At 39.3% G+C, this 20,340-nt stretch overlaps 1 protein-coding gene across 1 annotated transcript in view; it reads left to right on the top strand.

Moving 5' to 3' along the window:
- The window catches only part of LOC124161991 (protein cramped-like), a 71,989-nt gene extending 52,526 nt beyond the window's left edge, over window positions 1-19,463 (top strand). Inside the window, 3 exon segments of the mRNA XM_046538298.1 lie at window positions 8,179-8,375; window positions 10,156-10,263; window positions 19,004-19,463. Of these exon segments, the coding sequence (XP_046394254.1) occupies window positions 8,179-8,375; window positions 10,156-10,263; window positions 19,004-19,111 (413 nt within the window). The 3' untranslated portion in view covers window positions 19,112-19,463.
- Window positions 19,464-20,340: the final 877 nt, after the last annotated feature.

The following is a 20,340-nucleotide window of genomic DNA, read 5'->3' as shown; positions in this document are numbered from 1 at the left end:
TGTGCTATTGGGCAAGTACTTTCCCACCAAAATTGCAAGATTTCGGAGACTTTGGAATTTTTATTAAAAATTATATCAACGATTTTTTTGGATCTTGAATCTTCATGGAATTCAAGTGGTCAAAGCGAACAACTATAAAACTAAACTTTAGTTTTGTAGAGCCAAAAAAATGCTATACTTCTCACGTCATTTAATCAGCCTTAAAATCTCTTGCTTTTTTTAAGTTCAAGAAAGAAACTAAACGCTACAAATGAATATCACATCGGACGGTCGCAGTAATAAAAAAGGCTAAAAGAGCCTTGTGGTGTGAAAACTCCCCCTACCGCGCGACTCACCTCGGCGAAGGTGGAAAGGGAAAAAGGGTATTGGTTGTTGCCTTTCACGGAAATAGTTCTTTTTTCTCTCTCTTAAGCATGCTGACTTAATCTCTTCACTTTACTTCAATACCCGAGGCATATTTCTTATGCGTAGGATGGTTCCAAAAAATATCCAATCCTTAGAATTTTCACTCGAGTAATGCGCTAAATGGTCAAGTCGATCTATACATAATCCTTTTTAACATCCTCAGTTTAGTGTTTTTAAGTCAATGAAGACGATTATCTATGCTTTAAATGACGATTTTCAAGACTAATGTTTTAAAAAACTTGAAAAATCGGCCTCAGTTACCTAGCCTTAAAGTTCCGCAGCGTGTAGCTCAGCCTTGACGCGCGATTGAAAAATCGCTCTTATTTCCTTCGTCGCAAACTTTTTTTTTCAAGATTTCTTATTAGTACTCTTTAGAGATCTCTACTTTATATTGTGGTTCAAATTTTCCGAGTTATATTTTTCGTAAACGAAAGATAATGTCTACTTTATGCCAAATTTCACGTGAAAAACGGGTCGGCCATTTTGCGTTGTAAAACCCGACAGATGAGAGCCAAAATCTTCGAAAGTCATTGAAAGTATAGGCAAAGCACCAGATCAAAGGAATATTGCGTTTTATATTCCATAAAACTCACACCAACGCAAAACCACTTGGATAAATTCAAAGATTTTTTGAGGAAAAACGATATCTCGCGTGGCATTGAAAAATTGGTCATACTTGGGCCTCTGTATCTCACTAAAGGTTCGTATTTATGTGAAATGGCATATAAAGCAATATTTGGTAATGATTTAGGAGTATTTACGCTGAGTTTCAAGTCACTATCCCCAAAAAGGTCATTTTGGACTTTATTCCAGCTTTTTCCGATTTCAGACTAGTGTGCGCCGGGTAGGAAGACGATCGGCCGCTGCGGCTGGCGTAAAGGTATTCGGCGCCCACGTCGACAACTATAGTGTATTCGGCAAGCTGAAACTACCAGGCCAAGGCATTAGAATGACTTATCGGCTTTAAAAACTGCATTATTACATGAGTTTCATGATAGCGCTTCCTGTCGGCAGATTGCTGGACCTACTAGCCTCGAAAGCTCTGTAACCTTAACTATTCGACATTCGTAATGCGACTCGAAACGCTCGAGTCGAGTACCAACTACTCGATCGACTTGAATTTTCGAGTACTCGCACATCCCAAGAAGATATGTGTCTTGTTATTACGATTACGTGGCGCGAAAATTCAAATGACTGTAGGAAACGCGGTCGTTTATTTTGTTGTTTGAAGTACTACTGGTATCGGAATCGATTTTTCGCCTTGGCAAGTACTCGTTTTCGATTCCGGTTCTTGGCCGAGAATCGAGGAATCGAGGAATCGAACCGACCCATCACTAGTAAATACTAATTCCACTAATACCACTTGCAGAAGGGCTGAATTTTACTGAGAGGTCAAAGACTAAATATGATCTGGAGGAAAATCCTTGAAATCATAATTTTGCCCACCCTTCCCCCTAAAAAATTTCCAATTTTTCTATGGAAGCCTCCTGTTGTTGATCTCTCATACCTACAGTTCTCTGAGGATCCAAACATTTGTTACTTATTAGCTTAAAGGGAGTATTGTTGCTTTTTTTATTTCTTTTAACCCATGGAATCTGGAGAAACGAGTCTTTGAACCTGAACTGCAGCAGGGTTCCCGAACAACCCACCACTGTATCCCAACCCGAGGGACTAAATAGGGTGGTTTCCTATTAATATAAGCCAAGGTCTCAGGCGTTACTTTGTGGAATTGCTTCATGTTAAATGAAATAAAATGACTATGTTTTATTCCACACTTTATTTTAAATCGTACGACCGGTTTCAACATCTAGTGTTATCATCAGGTTCAATTAGATGGGTGGCACGCTCTTAAATAGGTAAACGTGGGTGGAAGGGGGGGGATCAAAAAAGGGGGGGCGGGTGGGAAGGAACATTGATGGCGGGCAAAGCTGATTTTTGAAGAAAGGAGTGGGGGAGGCCTTGGGCTGGCTTGCATGGGATAAACGATCTCGTCCCCTTGTCGTTTATGATAAAGACCATGACAGTGGCGCGGAAACCGGTTGTACGATTTAAAATAAAGTGTGGAATAAAACATAGTTATTTTATTTCATTTAATTTGGTTTCCTATTATATTTTCAATGCCTAAATCGAAAGATTATTACTCCTGGAGTACGCATTTCACGCTCTTAGATTTTTGAATGACGATATCTATTCCATTAAATGAAAAGTGAAAATTTTCAAGCGCACGAAATCGCGACGGCTAAGTATGAATGCTGGGAAAACTCCGTGTGATGTCGTTCTGGTTCCCGCTGCCGCAAGTGAGGTGACCTTGGGGCGAGGCTCTGAGCGCTGATACGACGCAGGATGCTAGCAGGTAGCAGAGTACCATGCTTGCTGGTAGCACTTGGCTTAAATAAGGATTATTAATACCTTATCTAACGAAGAAAACTTTCCGACCTTAGCCAGTTTTAGTAGGTGATTATTTAGACATTTCCCTGAGCTCTGTGTCTCATGCATGCATTGGTAATGTCAGACGATGTAAAACTCCTATCTACGCATATAGAAACTAGGTCCCTTTGACATCACGTGGAGTGGCATCGCATGGGCACCAATCTGGCCTTTTTCAAATGAACCGGGGTTTCTAAAACCAAATACTTTGTATACAGTGAAACCTCTCTTAGCGACCACTCCTATCCAGCGACCACCCCTCCTAACGACCAGTCTTCTTCGGAACTGATTGTGATGCCCGTATAGTCAATGTATTTATTACCCCTATTCAAAGACCACCCCTCACCCCAACCAAAGACCACCACTACCACGGGAATTCCCCTCCATTAGGCGACCAAGGAATTCTACTATCCTGCTAGGAAAGTCTACATTGTAAGCAGCACCAGTTTATACCTGCACTTACCAGAACAATTCGGCCGTTGATGATAATTACCCTCTTGTCACGGCAGGCGGAGTGGGTTCGTAGGCTTGACCCTCTCCGTAGGGGTTCTGTTTTGTATACAATGTATTTTCTTTTGCTCAAACATTTGTAAATTGTGAATCAGCGAGTCCTTTCGTGGGCAAAACTGCCACTTCATATTTAAGTCGTGGCAGTTTGCTTTGAGTGACGATATAAGAACAATCTCCGAGTCCAAGATGTCGAAGAGAGTTTGTTTGAGTTTAGAGGAAAGGGTTCAAGTTATTGAAGAACGAGATAAAGGTTCATCTGAAAGAAGGTTAGCGGATTTGTTTAAGTGTGGGAAAACCCAAATAAACGGAATTTTAAAATCTAGGGAAGAAATTTTGAAAGAGTGGCAAAACAGTGACCGGAGCCGAGGAGTGAAAAGAAAGCGGCAAGAAAAATACGAAGGAATTAACTCTTCAGTTTTTGAGTGGTTTAAAGACGCACGGTCGAAAAATATTCCCATAAGTGGATCTTTAATAAAAGAGAAGGCCTTGCAATTTGCTATAGAATTAGGAGATGAAGATTTTGTGGCTAGCAATGGCTGGCTTGAACGATTTTGTGTCAGGCATAGCATTACCTTCCGTGTGATCTCCGGTGAATCTGGAGAAGTAAGTGAAGAAGTGGTCTGTGATTGGAAGATGAGACTTCTAGCGATTATCGAAACCCGAAAACAGCAGCATGTGTTTAATATGGACGAAAGCGGACTTTTTTTCCGTACTCTGCCATCTAAATCCCTGACACTTAAGTCAGAGCAGTGCAAGGGTGGAAAGCTGGCCAAAGAACGATTGACCGTGTGTTTCTGTGTAAGCGCTGATGGAGAAAAAGAGGCACCCTTGGTGATTGGAAAATCTCTCCGGCCAAGATGCTTCAAGAATACTGATATGACAAAGTTGGGTATATCTTGGTATACAAACAGTAAGGCATGGATGTCTTCGAAGATTTTTGAGGATTGGCTAATGACCTTTGACAGAAAAATGAGACGGCAAAATTGAAATATTTTCCTGTTCCTGGACAATGCTACATGTCACTCTCATCAAATAAAACTGACCAATGTCCACCTGCAGTTCTTCCCGCCCAATACCACATCAAAATTACAACCCCTGGACCAAGGCATTATCCAGGCATTCAAATTGAGGTACAGAAAGCGAATGATGCAACATTTGATTGCACGGATGGATGAAGTTGCCACTGCATCGGATTTAGCTAAGAAGATAACAGTGAGTGATGCTGTGTCATGGGTGCTTTCTGCATGGAAAGATGTTGAAAGTCAAACCATTGTGAGATGTTTTCAGAAGTGTGGTTTCTTCGATCCTGTCAACGAGGAAGAAATTGAAGAGACAACATCAGAGGATGTGGATGTTTTGGCTCGAGCTGCAGGGTTTGAGTGCAGCCAAATGGTGACCGAGGAGGAAAACCACACCGATTGCTATTATGATTTCAGCGGTGATTGGGAGAACTGCATCATCAAAGAAGCAAAAGGTAGGATTTTTAACAACCAATATTACCTCAATTATTGTAGTACGTATTTAAAAATAACATTGTGCATTATTTCATATCTATTATCTCCGTTTTTCTTATCTCTTTTTCGATGATATTGTATTTTAAGGAACCATTGCTGAAGATGAAGATGACTCAGACATTGTGCCAAACGAAGAACCAAGATTAAGCCCTCAAGAGACACTTTCATTAATAGAAAAGTGTCACAATTCAATGAAAAGTGCAGATTTCAACAGCGAGAAAATCAATGAACTGTTTACAGAACTAAAATATGTGTTGGAAACTGAAATCGCGAAAAAAAAGTGCAAGGACCTAAAGCAAACTTCTGTACGACAGTTTTTTTTTCGTCTCAAAGTGATGTTTTCTCCTCAATACACCCATGTCTCGTATAGCGCAAGGGATGCGTTCCTCGGGGTCTTTGCGCTATACGAATTTGCGTTATACGAGAGCGTTTTATCATTGGGAAGATAGGGATGCGTTCCTGGTAGGATAGGTCTTGGGTATTGAATTTCCTCTAAAACATCTATATTCCCATAAAAAGCCTTAGAAAACATTATTTATATGAATTTTTATAGTTAAAAACATCTTTAAAGATAGTATGCACGCATTCAAAGACTTTTATTCACGTTAAAAAAAATTCTTACGTGCTTTTGAAATTCCCTCCTGTCGTGCGGGTGGGCTAACATCTGCTATCTCAGGGGATCGTAATGCGTTGCCGGCAGTTGACAATTTTTCAAACTAGTCTAAAAACAACTATTGTGTCACCCAGGCCCTTTTGTCGCTCATCGAAATGACAGGATAATGCTACTTCGAATGCCATTTCATAGCTAGCGGAGTTTATGAATGATAAATCATTTTAATTTGAAGTCCTCCGAGTCATTAGCAGCTACGTGAAACAGTCTTTAAATGCCTTGAAACCTGACCCAGGTTATCCTTCCCTGAAAATGAATGAACGAGATTGCATTCTTTTCCAAAGCAATATCGTCTCGTCAACACTAAAAACTGGTTGAGGGGGAAAGGAGCCACTTTCAATCACAGCTTGGAGTTCATCAGAAAATGTTGCGGTGACTGCGCTATCAACACTTGCATATTCACCTGATATCGCCGCACTGAAAATACCTGCTTGCCGTTTAAATGCTGGAACCAACCGGAGCTTTCACTAAATGTCTCGGAGCGATTACCACTCTCGTCTTTTTGTACTGATTCTCTATGAACTTTCCGTACGTGTAGACCGCTTGGTTGAAGTTGGTGCGGCTGAGGTCACTGATGTTTTAACTTCGTCTTCACTCAGAATAAGGCATCGTACGTTTAAACTTCCGTTTTTTTTGATAAATTCTTGATTTTTCTACACGCATTCCTAATTTTTGTCATATTCTCTTGGTTTTTTACTCTGTATGGCTCTATCTAAATCACCTTCCACTGCTGAACTGTATTCCTGAGACGCAGAAGGCCTAAGACTGCGGGCAGGGAACGAAGCCATTGTGTTTGAGACTCTATAGCGGACCCTTTTATGTGTTGATGCTATTCATGCGCAACTCGGCCACCGCTCCATTTCTCCCCCGTGAATACCGATGACCTTGAAGGCTTTAGCGTAGACGCTCTACCTGGAAGTCAATCGCCTGATAACCTATGACGGCAAAAATACGTCTCAAACCGTATTGCTGAAAAAAAATCATTTCCACTAGCCCCACGCTTAATTAACGATCTAAATTATTTATCATCATTCTGTTAAGGAGACGAGATAAATTACTTCGGTAAGCCGGCTATCTGGACCCAATGACGAGTAATACTTCTGGCCATTGCACAGCAATAGATTTCGATTAAGCTTTGAGGCAAGCAATAACATTAATATGCGTAAAATGATAGAAATTTCGTTTGTACTTCGCGCAAGTTCACGTTTTATCACGAGAGCGTTTAAGAGTTTTGATTAGGCTACACTGCGTTGCAATGTTTCCCCGAGGAACGTATTTGCGCTATATCGAAATTGCGCTAATCGAAATTGCGCTATACGAGACATGGGTGTACTGTGATGTATGTTTAAAGTCATTATTCATAAGAGTGGACGTTATTAATAAATATGTATGTATTTGATTTATGCTATAGTTCCTGCGGCTTTGACACTGTTTGTTTTACTTCTCATAGGCTCCAAAGTGAGATTTAACTTCCTTGGCCAGAGTGACAAATATTTTTCTCAAAATTCAGCTTAATACAGCTATATATGTTATGGTATATGCGTATAATATTTAAATTTATATAGTACACATTATAAAAAATAAAGAGGTAATCATCTCTACTGTAGATTGCTGTTAATGCAAATGTTCCTGTGTGATATACTACATTACTTTGTAGTGAGAAAATATTTAATATTAATTAAATTACTAACTGTATAAAATTTATCTGCAATTAAAATCTATCACTGAAGAAAACGCGATTTATGTTGCTTAAAGTAAAGCGTGAACTCAGTAATTACCTATCTTTTTAAAATCTGCTCCCTTGAAATTATGCAGTCAGAAACACACCCGCACCCCCTTTGAACGACCACCCCTCTTAGCGACCATTTATCAGGGGAACTGTCAGTGGTCGCGTAATACAGGTTTCACTGTATTATGAATACACTAATGGTGGGTAACGAATCGCAATCAATACCTTTCGTTTTCTTTGATGAAGGAAACTACCCTATTATGGAATATTTTTTGGATGCCTCCTGATTCTGTCACAGATTATTAATTTTGCTTGATTGCTGCAAACCAGATGTGTGTGCCTCCTGGTTTGTATAATATATTGCACATTCCACTCTTCCCCAATATTCCCTTCAGAATAATCAAAATGCGTTCATTCCGGAATTGATTGAATTTTGTTGAAAGCAATTTTTGATTAGTATTATTTAGGTATAGTGCCTTACAAAAGCCTTGAAATAAATTTTTAGTAATCTTTTAAGGTAAAGTTTGTGAGAGGGATTTTGATTTCTCTTCTCTACTAAGTGAGAAAAGACTGTTGAAATTTGAGGAGCCATATCGTCGAAAAATATTTTCTTCTTCATGTGAGCTCGTTCTTTAAAAATTCCCCCGAGTTCAGTATTTCTTAAGCATAATTATTTCTCATTAAAATACCATTTAATTGTCTTCTGTAGTTTTGGGTTTAAAACTGTAGGATATGAATGCTTACTTTTCACTAAATGGACGTTATTCGAAGATATTTTGTTGTTGTTTTTTTATTGGAAAATTTTAATGGGCATCATTGTATTTTAGGTAAATTCTGAAGCATCCTTTTCTGAGCCATGGTGGCCCTCGCCAAGGCGGCCTATACTACGAGTGGTCTTATTCCCACTTTTATTACCTTTTCAGGGCTGTTGAGTGGGTCAAATGAGGATGCCAGTTCAAAAGAGAGGACAGTGCTGTCATCCTCTGCAGAACTGCCGAGTTTGCCTGTTCTGAGTGAGCCTGGGCCTTGCAGCAGTGAGGAGACTGATGCCTGCGTCACCCCCCCGTCCAGCCCATCTAGAATCCTCGAGGAAACAGATGGCCAGTGGATCAACTCGGAGGTTTGTGTCATTCTCAAATTTGCTCTGTCAAATCTTGATTTCTTCGCAATTTGTTTGTGCTATTACAATGGGGAACATGCATGAAATTTTTTCATCATGCTAGTAAGTCTTATTGAATAGACAATTTTCTACCGAGTCCAAATATGTAAGCCAAAACTCTCCTAGTAGTCCACAAACGTCATTAAATGCTTATTAAAAGTGATAGAATATCGCTTGATGTCACGTGACCTGAAACGCCCTCTGACCTCATCGCACGGTACACCATTCACTTCGCTACGAGAGTAGAAGGGCAGACTCTTGATTGCAATATATAGAAGTAAAAATCATCAACGAGCTTTGTAGTAGTTCCTAAAAGGACTAGTTGACTTAATAGGGATTGAATAAAGTACAATACGTCAGTTTACTTTTGGTCGACTTCCATATGGCGGCTGATTTTCTGAAAAATAGTGATTGCTTCCAAATCTCACCAAATAATCCCCTTCATTTGTTTCAATAACACCTTAGCAACCCAACATATTCACAATCTGACGTTAAAACAGCAATTATTTACGCCATATTTGCATTTAAGCCCCTGCATAGACCGATTTTTTTATCCACTTCCTCAGTCTGTCATCAGTGGATTCCGTGCTGTGACGTCACGCTCTGATTAGGTCGTGTTTTCAAGCAGCCGATGAAAATTGATTTTCAAAGACTCATAAATCATTATTCATCCGCGAAATTTTTGGTGAGTATATTTGAGATAGGGACCTTCTTATTATAGTACTTTAAAAGAATTGTGCATGTTCCCCATTGTAGGGGAAAGGCCCAGGAAGCACGTTTAATAAGTGAGTGGGCTCTTGCCCTTGGTGTTGGTTCTGGAATAGTGGAAATACAGCAGACTCCCCATTATCCAGGTTGTGTATGATCCGTGCATGATTATCTCTCTCTCTCAATTTTTTCCGCGATCTTTATAAAAAAAATCGGATGCAAAATCGTCGGAATTACGGCATAAATGCTAGGATACATCGAGCTTAATATTTCCGTTAGAATCCCCTTCATGAAACGGAAGCGATCACGAGCTAGTTGCATTCACGGAAGCACCGTGTTCCTGTTTTCCAAGCCTCGCAGTGTGCGACCTCGCTCCATGATCACGGATACACGTCGCGCAGCAGTTGCAGCCTAGGCAACTTATGCGAGACGCGACAATGTGGCGTGGTGCCTGACAGCGTAGTTTATGGCAGTGGTTCTGAAGCATTCATGCTAACCACTTTTCTTTATCTGTGATCACACAGCCACGGATGTGTGGTTTTCAAAACCAGGCCTTACATGGAGCATTAATAATACTAGTACAACTATGTTATCTCCCCTAAAAAGATTGCGCACTGGCTAAGAAAGCTCTCATTGAGTCTGGGAATTAGTCTAAAATAACAGAATACTTGCATAAATAATAACATGTATAGGTAGTTTGTAATTGGTGAATTAAGAACATTGCAAGTCATTTGAGTTAAAGTTTGGATTATCCCTGTTTTCCGACTATGCGTTCCGTCTCTCCCCATCGTTATTAGCCCACTAGGATAATAATGAGTGTACTGTAATGGGGAATGCAGGCTTCTTGCTGCACTTTTCATGGTCTTCTTCAGGTCATACAGTTATTTTAATGATTCTTTTCCTGGCCTAGCCTAGTGACTGCATCCATGGCATTGAGTGAATCGTCAAAGTGTGTGGTGTTCTCAAAGTGTGTGAAACCAAGCGTAGCAGCTTCTAAACTGAATCATCTCTAATGCTTCTCTTTGCTTGGCAGGTGGCAGATTTCTCGTTGAGCAGTTTTTTGGGCCACTTGGACTCCCCCTTGAAGCCCTCTTCAACTGTTGCTCCTGCCGCAGCTGATGATTCACGCCTCTCGTCAGATGTAAGTGTTGCTCAAACAAATTTTGCTTTATGTGTATTGTAGAAATATTTTGTAACAAAGGTGAATATAACAAAGTTATGTAATTACAAACCATTTTCTGTCGTCTGGATGAGTTTAACTTGTAAAAGTATAAGGAAGCTACGTTATTATAAAATATCACAATTACCGAAGAGACTAGACATTTGTCAGCTTTAATATCTATCGAATAATTGTGAGGAGAAAGGCAGTGAGCTCTTGAGGAAGATTGCTGTTGGGCAGCAGAGCTTGGGGACCTACACCTCTGCTCTATCAGAATCAACAACTGCACCAAGCTGCGATTCCAAGTCTGCTCCGCATTAAATCTCTCACAACTTACTATGTCAAGAGTGTGTACTTTTTATTTAATCCTTATCTCATTCCCTATAATCATTGGAAGTCAATTCGCACCACATGTACTGACAGCATGGAAGGCTGCACCTGGTCAAAGTTACCTCTGGTCAGTGCTGTCATCTAATTTTACAACTTATTATTGGTTGAGTTTTCAGAGGGCACTGAATGATTGACCTCCTAGCCAGTTTGGTGTCCACTTCAATCCTTTTTTGCCATTTTTGAGATTGTATACGTTGTAACCTTGTGCGGCAAAAAAGCTCAAGGCTTGTGCTGGGCTCTCTGGCTCCTGAATAGCATGGAAAGCTTGCAAAAAGCCACAGACTGAGCTTTTTGGTGCTAAGAGGAGACAGTTGCACAGAATTCGTAGACATCTTTAAACCCTTTCACTGCTGTTCAATATCCGAAAACATTCTCCTTACATGCGGTGAAAATGTTAAAATGCATTTTATTGGGTCATGGAGCCAAATATATTTATTAAAAAGGAACGTTTCAAATAATAGACTATTTTTGGTCTTTGTGATCCATCTAGCCACCAATCACTGCACTGGCAAAGACGGTAGTTTCAGACATAAAATGCACGTTGCTCTCGTAAATACGTGTACTTGAAGTGGTGTTTGATGGATAAGAATGTTTACATCAGACAGAAATCCATAATAACGGTGTTAAATGCTAAGTGAAGTGCAAACATTTTTTAGCAAGGTGGCGTGTTCCTTTAGGATATTTGAAAGAGATATTAGTTGAATCAACAATATGCACTTAAATGTTTCGATAAAGTACTAATATTCCTGTAAAAAACTTAAATCTTGTTTGTATCCTTTAATGAATACAGTGAGTCCTCGTTTAACGTACCTTACCGTTCCTGAAAAATGTGACGATACACGAAATGACGTTAATCGAAACGTAATATCCCATAAGAAACAATGTAAAAAGTGAATATCGGCTCGTGGAACTCACAATTACTGTGCGAAAAATTTTTAGCATATCATATCTGGGGCATTTTTTACGATGAGAATGCCAAACTATGGCATAACTACGAGTTCCTGTCTTCATCGACGACAATAGCAGCAGTGACGTAAATCCTTCTCCATTTTTGTATCTTCCCGCATTTGCTTTTCGGCTTCGCTATGGTGGTCGCCTGGGCGAGCGTCGCCTGGGCATCATCATCGCTGAAACATCGTCGCAGTTACAGAAACCAAAATTATTGTGAACACGGTGAAAAAAGTGACGACAAAAACTCAGAGTTCTACACGGAAAAATGCCTCGAAATCACTTTTAAGTTTCTGAAAGCCATTATGTCAAGTAAAACCTTGCGCACCTACCTAAGAACTCATTTTGCAGAAAATTTACTAAAACCGTAATCCCAATTAACACACAGTTTTACACTTTGTATAGACTGACTGAATTACCGCCCACAAAACGAACAACCTGCAATGCCCGCCGCTTCGCGTTTTTTCTCGCGCAAAATTTAAAAGACTTGACGTTATCGCGAAGCGAATGTGTGATAAAGGAATTGTCTCTCGTTCCGTCCGCAATTGGGCGGAATACGAGTGAGCTAATGATAGGCCGGACATTTCATAATTTTTGGTGAAAGAAAAGTGGACTGTATGAAACAAAAGAAAGGAAAAAAAGAAGATAATGGGCGTGCAGGAGAGCACTGAGTGACTAAGCCCAGCTAGCAGCTCCCCCGTCAGACGTCTAGATGATATGGTGATTCCCTTTCGACAGTTCGTCCGTGAGTGAGACCGGGTTCGTCGCCTCATGGTCCCAGGAAAGCAATACATAACAACGAAATATTCCGACAGGTGTCGGGATAAGGGGCAAGTCCCTCACTGCCCTCTTTAGGCCAAAAGGTAAACTTAGGGTGCGAAAACCAAACAGGAATGACGATTTAAAAATGTTCGTGGCGTAATTGTGAAATGACGTTAAACGGGGTGACGTAGAACGAGGAATCACTGTACCATGATTACACGCAAAAAAAATAAAATCATGCGGTTCCTGGGACATATGCAACCCATTCAAACATTCCTGCATTGCTCGTTTTCCTGTATTCATCGTTTTTTTTTTTTCGTCCAACCCCTAGAAAAATGGTAGATCGAGGTTTCACTGTAGAATTGCTTTTGGTGAAATCACAAATACCCTGCAACCGTTGCATTGGCAACCGAGGACTTGGCCATAGCAGACTTGTGCATTATCTGTGCACGAGTTCACCCTCCATTAAAAAAATAAAATCATACGCAAAAGCAGCAGAATATTTGCATTTGCATGTGTGGCTACACCAAGCACATTATTTCCATTAGAATTCTCATCATAAAATGGAATTATTTTATTCGCTTGCTGGCGAGTAATGTTTCAAGTTTACTTGGACGTCAGCTCTAGCATTGCAGACGATGATGTGCCACAGGAAAAAAAAAACTTTAGAGTAATTTTCTACAATTCTTGAATGGTAAAAAAATCGTAAATTAAGAAAAATGTTATAAACCATCATTATATGTAATACTTAATATTGCAAACGCGTAATTATTGTCGTGGACTTGCATACGGTTGAATACGGCCCAAGGTAACTGGAGGTCTCATTGCACTCAGGCATGTTTATGCCATTATTAGTCGAGGCCAAATTGGAGGGGAAGGGAATAATGGAAGCAGATGTGAAGGCAGCGAGGGAAGGTACATAGAGATATGTAGCATGAGTTAAGGCCATTTTACACGGGGTACGGAATTGCGCAGGTTAGAGCTGCATTAATTTCTAAAATGGCTTGCACGAATGCATGAACGAAATTAGAAGAGGGGCTATTTTGCCGTCTCGCATCCACGCATTCTCGCATTTGTTTTAGCTATTCACTGCTTTACACAACGCAATTTTGATTGTGCCTTCGCAACTCGCACGTCAGGTTGCACAATTCCGTGTACCGTGTAAAACGGCCTTTACAGCCGGGCATTTGCTTGCGCAGACAGTTTGCCATAAGCCCTGGTTTCCCCTAACAACTGCTGGGTGGGGTGATTGTATGTCAGTTGTCATCACAGGAGTTCCGTGTTCCTGTTTTCCACGCATTGCGGTGTGTGATTGTGCTCAGTGGTTATGGATCCGCATCCTGCCGCAGTTGCCTCCCTGGCAACTTGTGCAAGACGCGGCGTGGTGCCTCAGAGTGTTTTTTCCAAAGTCACGCCGTGCTTTTGAAGCATTCATGGAAACCACTTTTCTGAATCCGTGATCTTACAGCCACAGATTTGCGGTTTTCGGAAAACAGGTATTACGTGGAGCAGTCAGAATATGACTGCAATCACGTTATTGCCTCTAAAAAGATCGCATTCGGGAAAAGAAAGCTGCTATTGATTCCAGAAAGCCATCAAAAACAACATAAAATGTTCGTAAATAATAATAATGAAGGTATATGATGAAAATTACAAGAAATGAATGTGAAAGTTTGTGTTATTTGTGTTTTCCGATTATTCGTGCCATGAGCTCATTAGGATTATAGGTATGCAGTATGCTGTGTTTGTAAAGTTTGAATTTGTTTACGATCTTGTTGTGGCAATAGTGTAAATGTGTGTGTTTGCAGATCCAATCCAATAGGGTGTGTATGTAGTAGGTATGAGGTGGTTTAGGCAGAGAACGCATCGCTTGCTCGGCTAGGAATGCAAACGTTGGCCGAATGGCTCCAGGCAGTCACCTCCTCAGTGTGGATGGCTTTGAGCAAGAGCTTAGAATGCAGCCATGAGTTCAGAAGAGAGGTTTTCGTCAGTCTGTTTTGGAGTCAGGTTTTGCATTTATGTGCAGGCCCTTAGTATGTACATACTCGGCTTGCTTGTGTAGTGTAAGCTCGACACCCAAGTGTAGCAAAGCCACTGTTTGACAAGTCAGTCTTCAAAAAGGGTTCATGATGTGGCTATTCCTCATGTCATAGATAATCGTAATTCATTATTTAAGAACTCTTAAGTTGAATCAACCTGAAAGTGCTTATAGAACTTCAAATCATTTTCACTTTGAGAGAAAATATGTGATCTCTTTTATTCGGAAATTATGGCAAAGCAACATAGGTAGCATTTTCCTTGGACTGGCAAAGGTATGAGTAAAGAAAGAGAGATACCAAATCCCAAGTTCCTCTTCGTGAATGCTGATATTCCATTTCATCATTTAGGCATAGGGGTTGTCAAACACAAACTACATATGTATTAGGAAGCATAAAAAAGTGGTCGCTTGCAGATTGCAACAATTTGTCGGAAAAAGGTCTTTCCATTCCTATTTTTTTATCTTGCTTACATAATAAATATTTTCGTGAATTGCTTTTATATGCAACTTTTCTATGGTGGTATAAATTTGAAAAGATTCCAGTAGTCAATGCGGTTCTCTTGTGTGGAATAGTTTTAGTTACAATTTGTTCAGTGAGATACACAGTGACTAAATCAAAAGAAATACATTTTTTAAATGGGGTATTACGAGAGAGACTTGAGCAAGCGTTCCAAGTAAAAAAATTTATTTTTAATTTAAGGAATACGCCTATTAGTTAACCATTTTTTCTTGCTCTGAAGTGGGTTGCATCATTGCCAGTAACATCAAGACAACTTTTCATTATGGTCACTTCAGGGCCGGCCTTAGGGCGCACAGTGGTCGGAACGGCCGATCTGGCTGGACAAAAGTCAAATATTTTAGTTTGGATAAATAACGTGGAAATGTGCCTATTGAATAGGTAATGAGTTGTAGTTTAAGATAGTATGCTGTTTTTGCGGATTTATTTCAAATGCAATCCACTGTAATGGCTAGAAACTTCGATTCGGGACTTGTCATGATTTTACTGTACCGGTCACTGACTTTTAGGCATCAGTATCAGTGGTACTGAAACCATAATGATGGAATATTTCAATGAAAAGTGGAAGTAAATAGACTTATTCTTATACTTAATTCATAGTTTGGACAAAACTTATTGTTATTCTGAAGTATCAATCTGTTGAAAACAATCTGACCAAAATTGTTATAAACGTACTTTGTGTTAGAATTTAAAAAAAGCCCTGAAGGGCCCCGGTATAATTTTAACGGATTATTGTAGGCAATAGTCTAATAAAACATGCTGAGCAAAAATTGGCTGCGCCTTGTTGCGCCTTTTAGAATTATAATGTAATTTCTACAGTGACATACGAATCTTCGAGCGGTACTTTTCAGCTTACCGCAGAGTGGCGCTAGTGAGATACGCGCGAAATTGGAAAAATCATCAGCACTAAAATATTCTTGGGAACGACTTTATGTGTAATTTGTTTATCTAAACTTATTTTTATATTTACTTTATTATAAAAAATTGCATTGTGTAATAAAATTATAAATAATTGTTAATTTATTTTTGATTGATTACATAAGTTGCTTTGCTAGCTGGAATGAGGTAATGGGTGTTGTGGACACTACCCGTAACACCATAGGAAAACGGAAATAGCCAAATTGTGAGAATGTTTGTTCTTACTAGACGTGACTGGGAACCGTAACCTTGACACCCGTGCAACTGAAAATCCGATCTCAGCGCAATGGGGGCCGGAAAACGATCCTTCGTCAAAGTAAAGTAGGATTGACAAAGGAGAAATCAAATATGCCAGTAAAAGATATCATCAATTCAGAAAAAATTGATCCCCTACAATATTCCCAACCTGAAATTCTACACCTTGAAAATAAGGCAAAAGGCTAGTTATTTTTACAGCAATTTGAAGCTGTGCAAAGTGATACAAATATGCTTATGAATGAACTACTATTTGTCACTCACTCACTCTCCTCTCCTTAAGTTCCCCTTCCCCAAAGCAAATGGTCAAATTATTTCTTCACCCACTCCTTAACCGACTCAGCCCACAAAGAATTCACGACCAGTGATTTATTTTGTATCACAATTGTGCCATTGCGTCTGTATATACCATCAAGTGACTTGACCGTATAGAAGAATCCACGGCCATCTTCGCCAAGATATTGCCTACCGATCAAGTTCTCTTTTAAAAAGGAAACTAGTAATTAAATCGTTGAGGAAAAGGCATACATGGACGAAGAGATAAATAAATTGAGGCCGTCCATTTGGTTTGATGTGGCAGTTGATCATCATTTGGTTTTGTCGATGGTCGATGGTAAAGCCGTCAGTTCTATGACTGGTATTTCTTCCCAGACTTGCAATGTCTGCAAAGCTACTCCTTGCCAAATGAATGATATAAAACTATTATTATTACGACCCGTAAACACAGATGTATTTGAGTTTGGCCATTCACCTCTTCACGCCTGGATAAGGAGTTTTGAGTGCATGCTTCACATTTTGTATAGAGTTGACATTAAAAAAATGGCAAATTAAAATCGCCGAAGATGAATCCATTCTTTCAGCACGAAAAAAGTGTGTCGAGGACAGATTTAGAGTGGAAACGGGGTTGATTGTGGACATTCCGAAGCAGGGAACTGGCTCCACGAATGATGGCAATGCAGCGAGGAGATTTTTCGCCCAACCAGATTTGTCTTCAGAAGTCACTGGAATCAGCAAGGAACGAATACAAAGATTAGGTACCTATCGTGTTGAAACAGTGGTGTCAAAACGCACAGTTGATGTGGAAGTTTTTAAGCTATATGCTTTGGAGACGGCAAGGTTGTGCGTGGAGCTATACGGATGGTATTAAATGCCAACATCTGTGCATAAAATGCAATGCTAATTCATGGAAGTGATATCATTCGCGCGGCTCCCTTACCAATTGGTGTTTTGTCCGAAGAGCCAAAGGAGTCCCGAAATAAGGATATAAGGCGCTACAGGGAAAGCAACAAGACGAAAATCTCTACTGCTACGGTAAATGAAGACCTCTTCAACATTCTTCAGGTATCATCAGACCATTTAATATCTTCCAAAAGAAATTGAAAAAAGTGAAGAATTCCCCTTACCCACCCGAAGTTATGAATGTTCTATTGCCATCAATAGATGAAAATTATGGCTTAAGTGACTCGGATGGTTTTGTTTCTGACTAAGTAGGATTAACAAGAGTAAATTTCGCCCAATTGAAATGTCTAAAAGTGATTATTTTCTGTAAATTGTAAAATTTAAATTATTTAAATGCTGCAAAGTGATTGGTTTATGCCCATTAATTTCTTGTATTAGGTGCAATGTTCTGGTAGGGTGAACAAGAGTAAATTTCGCCTTATTAAAATGCCTAAATGTGATTATTTTCTGTAAATTGTATAAACATTTAAGTATTGTGAAACGCATTTTAACATTGCTATTTCCATTGTAAATTTTGAAATTAAAATTTGTCATTCAAAAAAGAGATACTAGAGTAATTTTAAAGTCACAGGTCATTTAGAAACTGCCCCACTAAATTAAACCTGGTAAGAACCTCTCATCAAATATGATGGGGCTAATACCCATAGCCGTTATCTCTTATTCAAGGACGCAGAAAATTTTAAGCTATTGCAAATGAAATACGATAAAATATTTGACAGCTTAAACATTAATTTGCACAGAGCGATAATAATTTCAGCTAATAATTAATTATCAGGCAATATAGTGAAAACCGGGGAATTCCCAAACCCCCTATTTTTGCCTCAGGTCAAGAGAAAATTACTTTAACCATGTAATAAGGTAAAGTTATCGATATTGAAGGTATTTCAAACAAATTTGGTGCTTATGCGTGCAATATAAGCGCCCGACAGACTTTTGTCCAGCCAGGCCGGCCTTTCCGACCACTGTGGGGCAGGGCGACCGCCGTTCACGACCTGCGTTCGTGAAAAAAAATTAAAATATACGATAGTTTTGAAAACTCAATTTCAACTATTACTGTATTGTTAAGTCCGTGCTAGACAAAAAATAATATTTTGAAAAAGGAATAATAATGCAGTAATTTTTATTGTGCAATTGCGTTTGTCGGTAAGCGTTTTTGTAAACTAAACTAAGTAATTGCTTTAGGCTTACAATTAATTTACTTTCATCATCTAACTTATAAAAATATGTACCTATTGAAAAAGTGCGCTTTTTATGTTTATTTTACGTTATAATTTTATGAATAAATATAATTATAAATTTTATTTGTATTATACTATTTTGAACTCAACTGCGTGATGGTATTATAACGGCGTAATTACGAAGTCTGAATTTGGGAGGGGAACACATACTTAGCCAGAGAGTGGTAGGGATTCAAAATGCTCGACTTTGTAGATGGGGTGCAGAGTTTAATATTTTAAGTGAAGGGCCCCGCACTGAAGGTTCGCCCCTAGCCCCGCACCTGCCAGGGCCGGCCCTGGGTCACTTTATTGGCTGCTTTAAAATTTCCTTGATTTTGTCTGAATATTGAAACCTATGAGGTCATCTTTGAACTTGAAACTTTGATTGACTATACTCTTTGATGCATTGATGTAAGTGAACGATTGTTGTTTTTTCAGGTGGAGGCTCAGCTGCAGTGCCTGATGAGTGAGAATAGTGTGGACTATATGGCAAAGTTTGCTGACCTCGCTGCACAAATAGCCTCTGATGTCTCGGCCAAGAAGTGAAATTGTGATACATCATATGGCTGTCGTGTGGAATATTTTTGTACATTGAAGACTGCACTTTCTCATTGAACTGCTGCACGAAGGAAAGACGAGATAAGTTCTAGAGACGTGTTGTGTGCTGGTCGTGCTGTAAGTTTACATAAAATATTTAGATGGATTTTGTCGCTGAAAAAGAATGAAATAGTGAAGTTACAATAACACAAGCAAATGTACAAATGGTAAACTCCTCAAACCCCTCCTCCTCTTTGTATACCCTTTGAATATTATGGAAACCAAGTATTTATTATAGCCCGCTATGAAAATTGTACAGATTGGTGCTCACCATTTCTAATAAAACTTGTTTTTCTATTGACCAAGATTTTTATATAACGTTGAAATATCTGGAAGTTGTGAAATTCTTATGTATATATGTACATATTTGGTCTTTTCTTTTGTTTAACTAAAACTTTTTGCTCCATTCCTCCAAAATTCCTTCATTATTACATGTCTTTATTTCAATTATCCATTTACTTGTTTTTGTATAGCTGCATATCATTATTTAAGTAATCAATTTTACTTCTGCTTTGGAAGTTTTTATAGATGGTGAAACATACTTTATTTTAATTTCACCCTTTTTATTTCCGAACATCCCTGGTTTCAGCACAGTTGTGCCATCATCCGATTAACATTTTCCTTAGGTGGCTTATTAGGTTAATGGTGGTAAGTGCAGAATGGACGTGGGTTACGGTTGCATTGATAGGCAGCGAGACGGATGGAATGTGTAATCAACTGAGTGTTTAGGCAAGGCAGATGGGATTGTTAGGGTGAGTATATCTGTATGAGGACGAGTGGAATTGGTCTGGAGCAAAAGATCATTGCATTAAACGTGCAATTGGCTATTTCGTCATTCAATGAGGCCATGCAATTGTAAAAATTGTAATTCCAGTACCATGACCAGAAATTGTGATTGATCAAATGAATTTGGAAGCCGTTGGAAGGGAAAACAAAATCCTCCTCCCCATTTACTCGAATATGTCTATGTGTAATCAGAAAACTTCCCTGCCACTTTCCATAAGTTGGTGACGTCACAATGGCTCTGGTTCATTAGCTAGTTCAGGAGGAACCTTTGTTAGAGATAGGAAGATTATGCATTTTGAAACCCAATATTAGACGACCAAATTATGATTATTTATGCCGCAAAATTCTGAATCTATGCTGACATCATGTGGCTTAAAAATTGCACTTATGCA

This window comes from Ischnura elegans, chromosome 7 (genome assembly GCF_921293095.1).
Source record: "Ischnura elegans chromosome 7, ioIscEleg1.1, whole genome shotgun sequence".
In the NCBI taxonomy this organism is placed as follows: Eukaryota; Metazoa; Arthropoda; class Insecta; order Odonata; family Coenagrionidae; genus Ischnura; species Ischnura elegans.
This window is presented reverse-complemented; position numbering and strand designations above follow the sequence as displayed.